Source organism: Talpa europaea (assembly GCF_964194135.1).
Source record: "Talpa europaea genome assembly, chromosome: 14".
Taxonomy (NCBI): Eukaryota; Metazoa; Chordata; class Mammalia; order Eulipotyphla; family Talpidae; genus Talpa; species Talpa europaea.
Genome location: NC_140082.1, coordinates 11,660,029 through 11,673,526, shown reverse-complemented (window position 1 = coordinate 11,673,526; position 13,498 = coordinate 11,660,029). Strand labels below are relative to the sequence as shown.

Sequence of the window (13,498 nt, the reverse complement as noted above, 5' to 3'; positions counted from 1 at the left end):
CCTGCTGGCCGCGGAGATACCCACATGGCGGAGCAGACCTCTCCTGTCTCACCCGCTGCTCCCTTCAGCAGTGTATTTCGTCAGTCTGCCTGTTCTGTTCCCCACTCTGTCTCTGGTGAATCCTTTCACCCTCCTGCACATCCGGCCTATACGGCGGGTCTTGTATAAATAAATAAATCTTAAAAAAAAAAAGTTAGGCTTGAACAGGGTGGCTAGGCAGGGTCACAGGGCCTTGCCTCTCCCCCTTGCTTTCTTGCACTCCCTCCTTGGCTCTGCCACCTCAGGTGCAGTGCGTGCGTACTGTTGCAGGTGCTGTATTTCTCTGAGTCCTTGGTGCCCACGGCCAGGAAGGCCTTGTGTGACCCACTGGAGGAGGTCAGAGAGGCTGCTGCCAAGACCTTCGAGCAGCTGCACTCCACCATTGGCCACCAGGCTCTGGAGGACATTCTCCCATTTTTATTGAAGCAGTTGGTGAGTGGATCTGCCTCACACCTCGCACTTTGGCCTTTACCATTTTTGTAGGTGGAAACATAGGGGGCTTATTCTGCCCAGGCAGTTGCAGTGTGGTCCCCCCAGAGGGAGTGGATGTTGTGGGATCAGATTTGGTTCTGTCCTCTTCCTTTGACAGTCAGTGAGTGGAAGCAGTGGTGGGGGAGGGAGGGGAGTGGAGAAGGAAGTTGTTGACAATGGCTGGTCTGGACAGCAGAAGTGGAGGCTGGAGCCAGCTCCTCAGTGTTGCCCCAATGCCCCTCTGCAGGATGATGAGGAGGTGTCAGAATTTGCCTTGGACGGTCTAAAGCAGGTGATGGCCATCAAGAGTCGAGTGGTGCTGCCCTACCTCGTGCCCAAGGTAAATCCCAGTGGTGGCACCCACCTTCTGGTCCAGAAGCCACACCATTTCCTGGTTCCTGGGCCTGCTGTGAAGCCCAGTTCTGAACTCAGATGATGGGGGAAGCTGGTGGTGTGGATGCCCCAGAGTAGACACACGACCCTGAGTCGGATGGAATCTTCTGGAGTCTTGTCCCCAGGCAGCATGATAAACCGTGGAATTGATGTTGTCCGTCATTTTGCAGCTGACAACTCCACCTGTCAATACCCGGGTGCTGGCTTTCTTGTCGTCTGTGGCAGGAGATGCCCTGACCCGTCATCTTGGAGTGATCCTCCCGGCCGTCATGTTGGCCCTAAAGGAGAAGCTTGGGACTGCGGACGAGCAGCTGGTGAGTGTCATGATTTCTGACAGCTGCCTGTCCTCCCCTGCCCTGGAGGAGACTGCTCAGCCCCCACCTCTGTCCCCTGTGGTTTCAGGAGATGGCCAACTGTCAGGCTGTGATCCTCTCGGTAGAGGATGATACTGGGCACCGGATCATCATTGAGGACCTGCTGGAAGCCACCCGCAGCCCCGAGGTGGGCATGAGGCAGGCTGCTGCCATCATCCTCAACATCTACTGTTCCCGCTCGAAGGCAGACTACACCAGCCACCTGCGGAGCCTGGTCTCAGGCCTGATCCGCCTCTTCAACGACTCCAGCCCCGTGGTTCTGGAGGAGAGCTGGGATGCCCTGAATGCCATCACCAAGGTGAGGGGACTGCTGACCCCACAACCAGCTTTTGATTACAGATAATTCCAGAGGTTTAATAAGACTAGATTTTTTTTTTTTTTAATAGAGGCATGCTTTATTTAGTTAGTTAGTTAGTTTGTTTGTTTGTTTATACATGCACTGGGTACAGTCAGAAGCACGGGAGGGTGAGAGAATTCACCAGAGCCAGAGCAGGGAGCAGAACAGGCAGAAGGACCGAAGTACACTGCTGAAGGGAGCAGTGGGCGGCAGGAGAGGTCTGCGCGCCATGTGGGACCCTCGCCCTGTGGCCGGGGATTGAACCGGCGCCGCAGAGGCCGCGGGCAGCTTCGCAACCCAGCGCTCAACCACTGCACCACTGGGGAGGCCCAAGACTAGATTTCTTAAAGTAACCCCCCGTGTAGCTCTCCCCCAGCTTCCACGTTTACCAGTCCATGACCAATCTTGTCACACCTCCGCCCACACCCTTCCCCCTGCTGTGTTATTTTGAGGTGGTCTTGAAAGGTAGCACCCAGAATCCTGATATCTTTGCTTTTTCCTGGTTTCCTGCAGAAGTTGGATGCTGGTAATCAGCTGGCACTGATTGATGAGCTGCACAAAGAAATCCGACTCATAGGCAATGAGAGCAAAGGCGAACATGTGCCGGGCTTCTGCCTCCCAAAAAAGGTGAGCCGGGGCCTTGTGGTGTGGGGTGCTGTGAGCGTGTGCCTTCCTCCGCCTCGCCCTCAGAGCCAGGTGTGCTACGGCCCTTGGAGCGGCAGTGGTGTTAACCTGACTTAGGGCTGTCGGTGCTGCTTCGCGCCTTCACAGACAGGGTTCAGGCTGCCTTTGATTTCAGCTGCGGAGGCACCTCAGAGCAAGTGAGTCACAGTGAACAGCAGCACTTGCACCTCTGCAATAGGCCTGTTGGGGCTTTTGTATTCTCACTGTCAAGTTGAAACTGTTCCTAGTCCGCATCCTCTCAGGCTGTTGTCCTGGCAGCCAGGATCCGTCTCTCATGGCATGGAGAGGATGGCTGACAGGAGCGCCTTGCTTTGGGTGGAAGATACCTGGGCTCAGGCCTTTGAGATCTGACTCTCAGGTGTGTTTCTCTTGTCAGGGAGTAACTTCCATTCTTCCAGTCTTGCGGGAGGGAGTCCTGACTGGCAGCCCAGAACAGAAAGAGGAAGCAGCCAAAGCTTTAGGCTTGGTGATCCGCCTCACCTCAGCTGATGCCCTGAGGCCCTCCGTGGTCAGCATCACTGGCCCTCTGATTCGCATCCTGGGGGACCGGTTCAGCTGGAATGTGAAAGCAGCTCTGCTCGAGACTCTCAGCCTCTTGCTGGCCAAGGTGAGTGACTGACTAGTTCATTCCCTTGGTCCATTCAGATCTTACAGGACAGAGCTCTCTGCAGGAGGCTGGTGCTCGTGTCACATGGCAGCAGAGTGACAGCTTACCGCAGAGCAATGGTAGAGTGGACTCCAGCCTCACACTGCACCTCAGTCATTTCCGGGTGCCCTGCCCACCTCGTGCAGTCTGCGATGTGGGCTAGGCTGCAGGCATGTGGGGCTCAGTGCCAGGCACATTCTAAGCACTCATACATGTTAATTGCCCTTATTTTGAAGAACTACTGGTTCAAAGGGAAAATCCAGGGCCACATAAATACAATGAAAACATTGTCTGAATACGCTTCCGTTCTTTATTACTGGCTCATAACGGGAAATGCAAGGAATCTGATGAGAGAATGAAAAGGAAGTCTGACAGCAGCTGGAATAACTTCAGTTCTTGCCAAGTGTCGGAAGCAAAGGCCCAACCTATTAACCATTTCTGATGTTTAATGGGCAGCGATTAAATCCTTTAGATTTGAAAAGTATAAACAGGACACAATTTTTTATAAGAAAAAGATTGAATTTTCTCTTTTAAGCAAAAGCAAGCTTAAAATTGATAGCTTTTTATTTTGGGGAGAAGGGTGTGGGGAGTCATTTCCCATCCAAAATGGGATTGTGAGCACCTGCCTCATTCTGTAGAAAATTGTCTTTTTTTCTTTCTTAATTAGCATCTTCTTCACGTTGCACGCTGCTGTTCTTTTCTGTAGTGGTTTTTAACTCTAGACACCAGTCGCGCTTTCGCTCATAGAATGTGTCCCTGCAGCCGTGAATCAGCTGCCATCCATAAGCAGATGTTTCCCACTTCAGCTACCAGCTTCACTCTGGTGTGCCTCCAGGCAGCACCTCTGCCTGACCCCAATATTTCCAGGCCTTAGCTGGCATTGAAACTCCAAATAGCTACTATATTGTTTCCATTTAATAATAGCAAAATCTTTAGTCTTGGACCCATCTGCATCTTAGTGCCCCCTCCTGTACATGGAAAGGGAGTAAACTGGGGTGTTATTTAGAGGGGTGCATGTGTGTGAGGGTTAAAGGTCAAATGCTTAACTGATGTATCAGTTGCTTAATATTAATAGATAGTACCTGCCCTTTAGCATCCATTTCCTTGCCTTGAGACTGGATTGTTCTTCAATGCTGTTGACAGCGTCCATCTGCCCCACTCCCCTCTCCTTGGGGGTGGCCGCTCCAAGTCCCTTGGCCTATGGACAGGTCTCTGCGAAGCCTAGCTGGCAGCTCCCTTGGTGGTCCTTCCCCCTGCCTACGTCTCCCACTCCTTCCAGTGCAACAAAGGATGCAGAAAAGGAAAGAGGAGGCTGAGCTTGACCTTTCTATGCTTGGCTCCCCTCTCTTATGGGTGCTCCATCCTGCGTGAGAGAGCTGGGTTAGCTCATGGTGGTTTGTGATTGTTGTTTGTTTCATATCTATAGTACACTGTGGCCTGGGGCTCCACCACAGCTGTGCTTTTGGGTGTGGGTTTCTCACTCAGGTTGGGATTGCCCTAAAGCCCTTCCTGCCCCAGCTGCAGACCACTTTTACCAAAGCACTGCAGGACTCCAACCGAGGGGTGCGCCTGAAGGCTGCTGATGCTCTGGGGAAGCTCATTTCTATCCACATCAAGGTGGATCCCCTCTTCACAGAACTGCTGAACGGAATCCGTGTCATGGAGGACCCAGGTGTCAGGTGGGGTCCCATGGGAAGTGCTGTGGCCCTGAGGAGATCAGACAGCTGCAGAAGCAACCCTGGGCCATGCTTGTCCAGGCAGGTGGGCGGAAGGGAGCAGTGGTGATGGCGAGCTAGGTTTGAAGCTGAGTTCATTGGTTCTGTAGGGACACTATGCTGCAGGCCCTGAGGTTTGTGATTCAGGGAGCAGGTGCCAAAGTGGACGCTGTCATCCGGAAGAACATCATCTCACTCCTGCTGAGCATGCTGGGACACGACGAGGTATGTCCGTGGGTGGATGGTGAGGCTGGTGGGCTTAACTGGTTCCCATTCTCTTTTTTTTGGTTGGCATCTCTGCTTTGCGTTAGAAGAACATGGTAAAACTGGTCCGTAGTAATTGTCATTCCCGGCATTCATACCACTCGTAGAGATTTAACGAGCGTTTGGTTGTAAGGAGATAAGGCAGTAGTGTTGGTATTGATTATTCTGTTCTGTGTGTAAAAGAAGGCAAGGTTTTCTTTCCCAGATCTCAGTAATTTGCTCTCTAATCTTAAAGAAGTCACTTTCCCTCTGCCTCTCATTTCTTCATTTGCAAGATGAAGCAATTCATTTATTGATTCAGGAAACATTTGCTGCGCCAACGAGCCTAACCCAGAGGTGAATAAAGCATGATCACAGCCCTCAAAAAAGATAGTGTCTGAGGGTAAACGGTATCTGTGTGTCTGTCCAGGTGGGAGGTCTGAGCAGCTGTGTGAAAGGGCGAGGTTTGCCTGGGCCACACCTAGTAACTGGGAGAGTCAAAACCAGCATCTGGGCCCTGCGACTCCTGTTTCTGTCCCCATCCCTTCAGGGGGGCCCTGCCTTACCAAGTCTGGAAGCATTTAAGCACCCCACTGGCTGGCCAGCCTTGTGGTGGCAGGTCTGGTAGACGGTTGAGGCTCTGAAGACAAACTTTCCCCCTCCCCTCAACCGGGCATTCTCTGTGTGTGGCCTGTTTGCCTGTGTGGGGCTCAGGTGTCGTGGGCTCTCACACCGCAGCCCTGTTGCTGTACCGCTCATGGCTCCGCAGGTCCCGCCCAGCCCCCAGCCACCTGCTCTCCGACAAAAGCCCCCCCCACCCCACTTCTTTGGGTGTACAGATGGGAAACTACCTGTTGGTCACAGTCTGTCAGGCTTTTTACAGGGCCAGGCACAGTGCAAGCAAAAGTTAGCATTTAAACCAATTTGCATTTCACCACAATAGAGCTAAAAATAGATCCTGTTGGAGAGAGTGGGTGTCAGCGTCAGCCAGCTTTAGCCTTGTTTGGCGTCTGGGCCTCTCGGAGCCCAGAGGCCCAAACTGCTGGCAGACCATCCTTCCCTTCACCCTCCTCAGCATGGCCCCTGCACTCCAGGGGGCCAGCCTATCATCAGCCTCCCCTCAGGTCACTGAGTCCCTGGTTGGTTAGTTTCAGGGGAGGCACATCTAGTTGGCGGTTATTAATAATACAGCACATAATGTAAAGCAGGCTCGCTTATATCCGTGTGGTTAGCTGGCTCGGGAGGAACAGCAAGGAGCCATTCTGTGCCTGGTCTTAATTTTGACAGAAGGGGCTTGACCTTTTCCTGTCTTTCTGGACTTCAGTGTGACCCCTAGCACGAACCTGAATGATGCAGGTGGCAGTGGGGCTGTGACACAGCAGAGGAAGAGCAGGGAGCTGCCCTGGACCTAAGATGACACACGAGATTGGGGGTGGGGGTGACTGGTTGTCGCCAGCCTGTGTCCCTGTGACCGCGGCAGGACTCCCCCACTTCACAGGGCTGCTGATAGTAATTGAGATAGTAAATGCAAAGCATTCAGACTTCCTGAGAAGAAAGGTGCTATGTAAATACAGTTATTATTGCTGGGATGATGATGATTACCATATGCACACACGCTGGAGTTTTCTATAATTAAGTTAAGTGCTGGGTGTGTAATTTTTTAACTCTGCACCAAGTGGCAGTTGTAGTGAATGGCAGCCCAGTCTGGCAGCGGGAACACGCGTGCCTGGAGCAAGCGCTGCATTTAAGTGCCCGCCTGGCTTTTTTCCTCCCTCGCTCCCCCCATCCCGGTTCCGCTGCCTGCCCCGGTTACCGGGGAGCTGCGGTGTGGCTCACGTCCCTCTCTCTGTCTTCTGTGCTGTCAGGACAACACTCGCATCTCCTCAGCCGGATGCCTGGGGGAACTGTGTGCCTTTCTGACTGAAGAGGAGCTTAGTGCTATTCTTCAGCACTGCTTGCTGGGTAGGTCTCCTTTGTCCTCTGGGGAGGCTGTCCGCTCGGGGGGAGAGTGGGTGTCTTTGTTCCCCATCTCATCTCCCTTCAGAGGGTCTTCTGGCACCTGGACTGCCCTCTTCTCGGGAACCCAGCTGTTAAGAGGAAGTGGAGTTCCAGTGGGCCTGTAGCGCGAGTCCCTGCTCAAAGAACACAGCTGCAAGCCTGAAGCAGTTTGTGGGGGCCTTTCCTCACATGCACTCCAGGCAGGGTGGTCGTGCTCAGTGGTGGTCTGGGGTTTGCGCCAGGCTCCAAGTCGGCACCCTAATCACGAAGAGGGGTGCATGTGTAGAGTGCAGGCTGACCCCAGTGTTTCCATCCACCCAGCGGACGTGTCGGGCATTGACTGGATGGTTCGGCATGGGCGGAGCCTGGCCCTCTCCGTGGCTGTGAATGTGGCTCCTGGCAGACTCTGTGTAGGCAAATACAGCACTGAAGTTCAGGACATGATCCTCAGCAGCGCCACGGCAGACAGGGTAAGGCTGCGGGCAGCCATACAGTTCGTCCCCTCCCCTGGCCGGAGTCCCGCCATCGTTGTCTCGCTGACACAGTGGGGCGGGGGTGCAGCCGGAGCCCCAGCCTGGATGTGAGAGGCCTGCATTCTCATGTTGCCTTGGCCGGCGACTTGCTATACTCTTGAACCAGTACTTGGGCCCCAGTTTCATCACTTACACAAGGAGTTGGGATACTTATGGGGCCCTTCTAGGTCAGAAGGGCTCTGCTCCCTGTCCCTGCCGTGCAGGAGGGCAGCTTGTGTGGAGAGCTGCTGAGGAGCTGAAAGGGACGGGGGTGGGTGGTGAAGAGCCAGGGTCCCGGAGAATCCCAGGGAAGGGGTGTTCCTGCTCTCAAGAAGGGAGCAGCACGCCGTCCCTCTAGCTCTTGCCTCTCTGCATAGATCCCCATCGCGGTGAGTGGGATCCGTGGCATGGGCTTCCTGATGAAGCATCACATCGAGACGGGAGGAGGACAGTTGCCAGCCAAACTCTCCAGCCTATTCATCAAGGTGAGTGGTGGCGGCTTGGCTCGTGAGAAGGACCCCGGACCCAGGAGCACTAGTGGTATTCTGGGGGTTCTCTGTGGGTGATGGTCTGCAGGAGCATTTGGAATCTGCAGGAATTGAACACAAAAGAGATGTGTGCATTTTTTTCTGGAAGATGTCCAACTTAACAGATTCCCAGCTAGCCCTGATATCCCAAATCAAGTTAAGAACCACTCTTGTAGGCATTCTTCTAGGCACCCTGATTTTGTAAAATTAGGACAGATCTGGGTTCAAATCTAAATTTTGCCTCCCTTCCGTAGCTGGCGTGGCAGCTACTAGTGTGACTATTGTCGTGGGTGCTGATCAGGGAAGCCAGAGGCGGGATGGCGGGGTCCCCACTGGCCGTGTAATAGAGTGTGCTTTCCAAACGATGGGCGCTCAGATCACCACCGGAATCTGCACTTTAAGAGATGAGGCAAAGCCTAGATGTGCCTTTTAAGCTGCTCCCAGGAGCAGCTTAAAAGTGTCAGCGTTGCTGTGTGCAAACCTCACTTTGAATCGCGAGTTCCCATGGGGTGGTGGTCTCTGCCCTACAGACACCTGAGCCCTGCTGAGGGTTCACAGGCCCCGGTTTGATTGTGATGTGTGACAGCACTGCCCAGTGGCAGCTACTTTTTTGCCCTTATTTCTTGAGTGCCCACTGGGTGCCGGCTAGACGCTTGAAGATGTAGGCTAAACATGGCTGACGGACTCTCTGGAGTGGGAGATACACTGAAAGCCTCAGGGGAGGGCCCTAATTTAGGAAGGCTTGTTGGGAGACCCGAAGGCTGACATTTGAGCTGCGGCCTGAAAGATGGGAAGGAACCAACCAGGCAGGGACCCAGGGCACATGCCATCCCAGGTCGTGGGACCAGTCGGTGCAGCGTGCCAGGTGGGTGGGGGCACATGGTGGGCTTGAAGATGCGAAAGCCCTTTGTGGGCCAGGAGTAGCAAGTGAAGGGAGACTGGCGTGCGGTGAGGTGGAGGAGAGACGGCGGCCAAATCATGCCCTTTCACCCTCTCACGAGAGGGCAGGATTTGGAAGGAAGCAGTAGGGTCAGCTGCATGGTGAAGGGAGGGGTAGGGCAGGAGTTTGGGCGTCTTGAAGAAACAGATTGGTGTGCTTGGTCCCTCTTCACAGTGTCTGCAGAACCCCTCCAGTGACATCAGGCTGGTGGCCGAAAAGATGATCTGGTGGGCAAATAAGGACCCACTACCTCCCCTGGATCCCCAGGCCATCAAGCCCATCCTGAAGGCGCTCCTTGACAACACTAAGGATAAAAACACCGTTGTAAGAGCCTACAGCGACCAGGCAATCGTCAACCTCCTCAAGATGAGGCAGGGCGAAGAGGTGTTTCAGGTGCAAGTCTGGGGCAGTTGTGGGCAGTTGGGCAGGTTGTCTGCAGGTCTTTTGCATGACAGTATCCAAGCTACCTGTTGTCCCCTGCGTGTGTGTGCGTGTGGTGCTGACTACGTGTTACAGACTGGTCTTATGCCTGAAACCTTCTTCCTTCTCTGGCATTCAGCCTGCTTTCAGCAACAGAGATCTTTTTTTTAAAAAAAAAAAAAAAAGATTTATTTATGCATACAATAGCTGGGGTACAGGCCAGAGATGCAGGGATGAGAGGATTCATCAGAGACAGAATAGGGAGCAGAACAGGCAGAAGGATGGAAATACACTGCTGAGGGGAGCAGCGGGCGAGACAGGAGAGGTCTGCTGCGCCATGTGGGTTGCTCCCTGGCCGGCTGGGGATCAAACTCATGCTTCAGAGGCTGCGGCTTGCTTCATAATGCGGTGCTTCACCCCTTGCGCCACCAGGGAGGCCCAGCAACAGAGGTCTTTCTTCAAATAAATCTCATGTGGCGCCCACACCTATAAAACAGCTCCTAGTGGGGCTGCCCGTTGAAGGCCGAGCCCTGCTTGCGCAGCCCCATCGCCAGCGCCACCTTGCCACATGGCAAGCATGATGCGTGTTTTCTCGGCTCTCCTTGAATCCATCTGTTTCTTTATTTTCCCATCTACCCCAGGGGCACTACTTCTGAGGGTAACATTCATTTTTGTCTTTATTCGAGTAGAGAAATCTGAAGCTGTATCTTCTGACTACATCTCATTTCTGTCGCCCCGCAGTCCCTCTCCAAGATCCTGGATGTAGCCAGCTTGGAGGCACTGAATGAGTGTAACCGAAGGTCTCTGAAGAAGCTGGCCAGCCAGGCCGACTCCACGGAGCAGGTGGATGACACCATCCTGACCTGAGGGCCGGGCCCTGCCCGCCGTGCTCTGCATCAGCATTTTGGCTCCACATCTTTGTTCAATGTTTTCATTTTTGAAAATACGTTTGTTCTGATGGGGAGCTTAGGAGATGGTGTTCCCAGAAGGTATTTTAATATATCAACAGACCACAGCCAAAGCCTTAAGTCAAACCCACACACAACTGAAAATCGCCTCCTCCATCGCACCCTTTTCTTTGGAGAAGACAGAAAAAAAGCACAGGTCTCTGAATGGTAGCCCAGAGCCGGTCACCCAGCTTAGCGTGGCTGGTCTGGAACAAGTACAGCCAAACTTCCAGCTCCCCTTCTCCAGTGCTGGAGCTCTGCTCCCAGAGCTGGCACTGCCAACTTGTTGCCTCGCTCCTGAGGGGGGCGTGCAGCTGCGGCGGCTACCCAGCATGGCTGCCTTGCTTGGCTTTGTGAAGCCTTGCAGCCTGACTGGATCTGACCCGGCTGGTGACAGGGATACCTGCACAGCCCTGGCAGGTCCCAGATCGGGGAGGGGTACAGGTTTAAATGCTGGCTGTTTGAAGGAGGAATGTTTAATAAAGGCTTTGATTCAATCTTGATATAAGCAGATTTTTTGAAATCTCCAGATAGTCACTAAACATGGAGCTTCCTGCATCAGGAATAAGGAGAGGCTTGGGACTGTTTTCGGGAGCCCTGCAGGACTCAGACCTTGGGCGTTCCTTCTCTGCTCTTGTCTTATAGCCACCCACAGACTTCTCTGTCCTGAGGTCAGTCTCAAGCGCTGTGGAGAATGAGGGGTTGAATTAGCCATATCCCTGTTCACCTGACTCGGAAAGGTAGCTCACGCAGTCAAGTTTCAAAGCGAAATCCACCCCTTCTATGGAGCAAAAAAGCCAATGACTTGCCAGAGGAAACCAAAGTTGCAGCCCAGCATCTGCCTCCTTTATGAATGACTTCCTTCCTCCTGGTTCTTAGAAGGCTCGTGATCCCCATGTCCTGTCTGATGGAGCACACCCCTCTGGGCTTAGTGATGCAAGTTTTCTGGGCTGTTTCCCTGATCACAGCGGAACAAGCCTCTATCAGAATTACTGGTCAGAGCCGTACAAAGAAGAAAATTAAATGTGCTGGTAGCAAACTCACTTTGCAAAACGGATAAACTGCTTTATTGGAAAAAGCAAGGCTTTGCTTACTAATGCAGCAGGGATAAAAGTAGCCTTGTGACTCAGCGCTTCTCATGGATACAAGGTGACCTCTGAGATGCTTCTATGCTTTCTATGCCTGAGCCTTATATGTCACAGGACTTCCTGTTTTCTTGTAGCAGACATGGTCTCAGTTGGCTCAGTGTAACTGCAGAATCCCAGGGCTGGAAGGGACCTTCAGAGGTCGCTGAGCCATTCCCCAGTCACAGCAGCCAATGCGACAGCGTGTGGTAGCCATAGTAACTGTTCTCTGCCTCTGGGATTCAGATGGTCATCGCCGTCCTCCCAGCTGCCCGGGGCATATGTCCAGCAAGCTGTCTGCGTGTGTGGTCCCCTCTGCCAGTTAGCCGTGGGGACGCAGGTGAAGTTTCTGTGTGAGGGGGCATGGGCTGGGAACCTGCACCAAGCCCCTGAGATTTCTGCAGTATTTTCTCAGTTCCTGGGAGGCCTGTGTCCACCTCTGGTGGCCAGTGCCCAGTCTGGAATTGTGAGGGGAACCTGCTGTACTGAGAGGTAGAAGACACTCAAGTTATGCAAGACCCAAAGGAAAAACACCAGGTTCCAGTTCTAAAACCCGAAGGAGGATGAGAGCTCTGTGTTCAGGGTGGATGGACGAAGGTTGATTCACAGATGGAGATGACTCAAAGGTTCTCGGAGAATGTTGACTTGCAGTCCCTGAGTCTGGAAGGGAGGGCGTGTGCTCCCAGCAAGGGAGCTGCCGAGGACTGGCTTGCACAGACAGGACAGTGGGGCAGACCAGAAGGACCTTGCTGGCCCAGAGTCACGGCAGTTCTGAAAAAGCAGCCCAGACTGAACGCCCTGGAGAAGTAGAGCTTGGCAGTCATGGGCGCAGCTATTTGTCCTGGTGGTAGGTAGAGCTGTTCAGTCTTGGGCAAGTTGGCTAAGCTCTCTGGGCCAATTCTGTCTGTAAATTGAGGAATTTTGGGATAGAAGCTCTAAAAACCTCTTGTCCTCAAAGTTCCCCTTTTGGGGTTAATAGTCATTAAAATAGAGGATATTAACTTTTTTCCCCCCATTTAATCCTCTCAACTTACTGGCTTCTCATACTTTACTGTTTGCCAGGGGAGGAAACACGGAAGTCACTTCCCCGGGTGAGAGGGCTACCATGTGAGACTCTGTCTCTAAGGCTCATAGTCTCAGCTTTTCTCTGGCTGGGGTGTGGCTGGTTCGGCACAGGTGCTTTCCGCTCTTCAGAGCAGCGCCTCGAGACCTTTCGTGCCGGCTGGCGCGGGCTCTGGGGAAGCGGGAGCCGCGCAGGGGAGGTGGCTGGACAGCCACACACGGCTTGCTCTGCTCCGCGGGCTTGGGGGTCAACACCTGCCCGCTTACATGAAGCTCTTCTCAAGACTTAGCGATTCGCTAGGGAGGAGACTCCCCTCTTTCTCCACGTGTCTGAAAGGCAAGGACAGAGCGAGGTGTCCTTAGCTGCTCCAGGGGAAACGGCGCTCCTGACCCTTCGACCGGGAGCTTCCCAAATCGCTGGCATTGGGTTACTGGAGAGCTGGGATGGTGCGGCAGCGATCGTGTCCCTTCTGGGAGCCGAACCCACAGAGAAGCTGCCTTCACCCCACCGTTGTGATGCCAGAGGGCTTAGGGGAGGGACAAGGGGCCTGCGGGATCAACAGTGACGTTTGCATGGACTTGGGAGACATTTTTCACTGAGCAGATTCCGAAACAAGGTTGGCAATTAGGAATGTTTTCCTTCTAAGTATGGTTCTGCGTGGATCTGTCTTAAATTGCTTCAAGACTTCCTAAATTAGGGAAAAAGAGGAACCAGTCTAAAGATCTAGGCTCTGAATTTTACGGAAATGGAGATGTGGTGCTCAAGGGCCAGCACCAGAGCGCGGCAGTGGAGCCTCGCAGATTCTCCAGTCAGGTTTGAACCTGAACTTTATTGCTGAGTGCTGAGCGCAGGGACCCAGCGCGTGCTCCTTACTTCCCCGAGCCCGCGTCCTCTGCACTGGTGGCAGCTGACAGAGTTCACTTTTGAACCTGAAGGCTGAAAAGCTGAAAATCAGATTTCTTTTGAAGACTATGATTACTGCGTCTGAATGTGTGACCCGCCGACGGAAGGTGTGAGCACAGGGTCACCACACGTGGGCAGCTCAGTGCTCCACCCTCCAGTCCT

General features: G+C 53.4%; 1 protein-coding gene across 1 annotated transcript in view; it reads left to right on the top strand.

Annotated features, from left to right (window-relative positions):
• The window catches only part of GCN1 (GCN1 activator of EIF2AK4), a gene marked incomplete at both ends in the record, with an annotated part of 51,088 nt that extends 40,922 nt beyond the window's left edge, over window positions 1–10,166 (top strand). Inside the window, 13 exons of the mRNA XM_084253200.1 lie at window positions 310–471; window positions 758–850; window positions 1,074–1,217; window positions 1,306–1,575; window positions 2,128–2,241; window positions 2,675–2,905; window positions 4,430–4,623; window positions 4,770–4,884; window positions 6,768–6,864; window positions 7,222–7,370; window positions 7,790–7,897; window positions 9,054–9,272; window positions 10,041–10,166. Coding sequence (XP_084109326.1) covers window positions 310–471; window positions 758–850; window positions 1,074–1,217; window positions 1,306–1,575; window positions 2,128–2,241; window positions 2,675–2,905; window positions 4,430–4,623; window positions 4,770–4,884; window positions 6,768–6,864; window positions 7,222–7,370; window positions 7,790–7,897; window positions 9,054–9,272; window positions 10,041–10,166 — 2,022 coding nt within the window. The remainder of the gene's footprint in view (window positions 1–309; window positions 472–757; window positions 851–1,073; window positions 1,218–1,305; window positions 1,576–2,127; window positions 2,242–2,674; window positions 2,906–4,429; window positions 4,624–4,769; window positions 4,885–6,767; window positions 6,865–7,221; window positions 7,371–7,789; window positions 7,898–9,053; window positions 9,273–10,040) is intronic.
• Window positions 10,167–13,498: the final 3,332 nt, after the last annotated feature.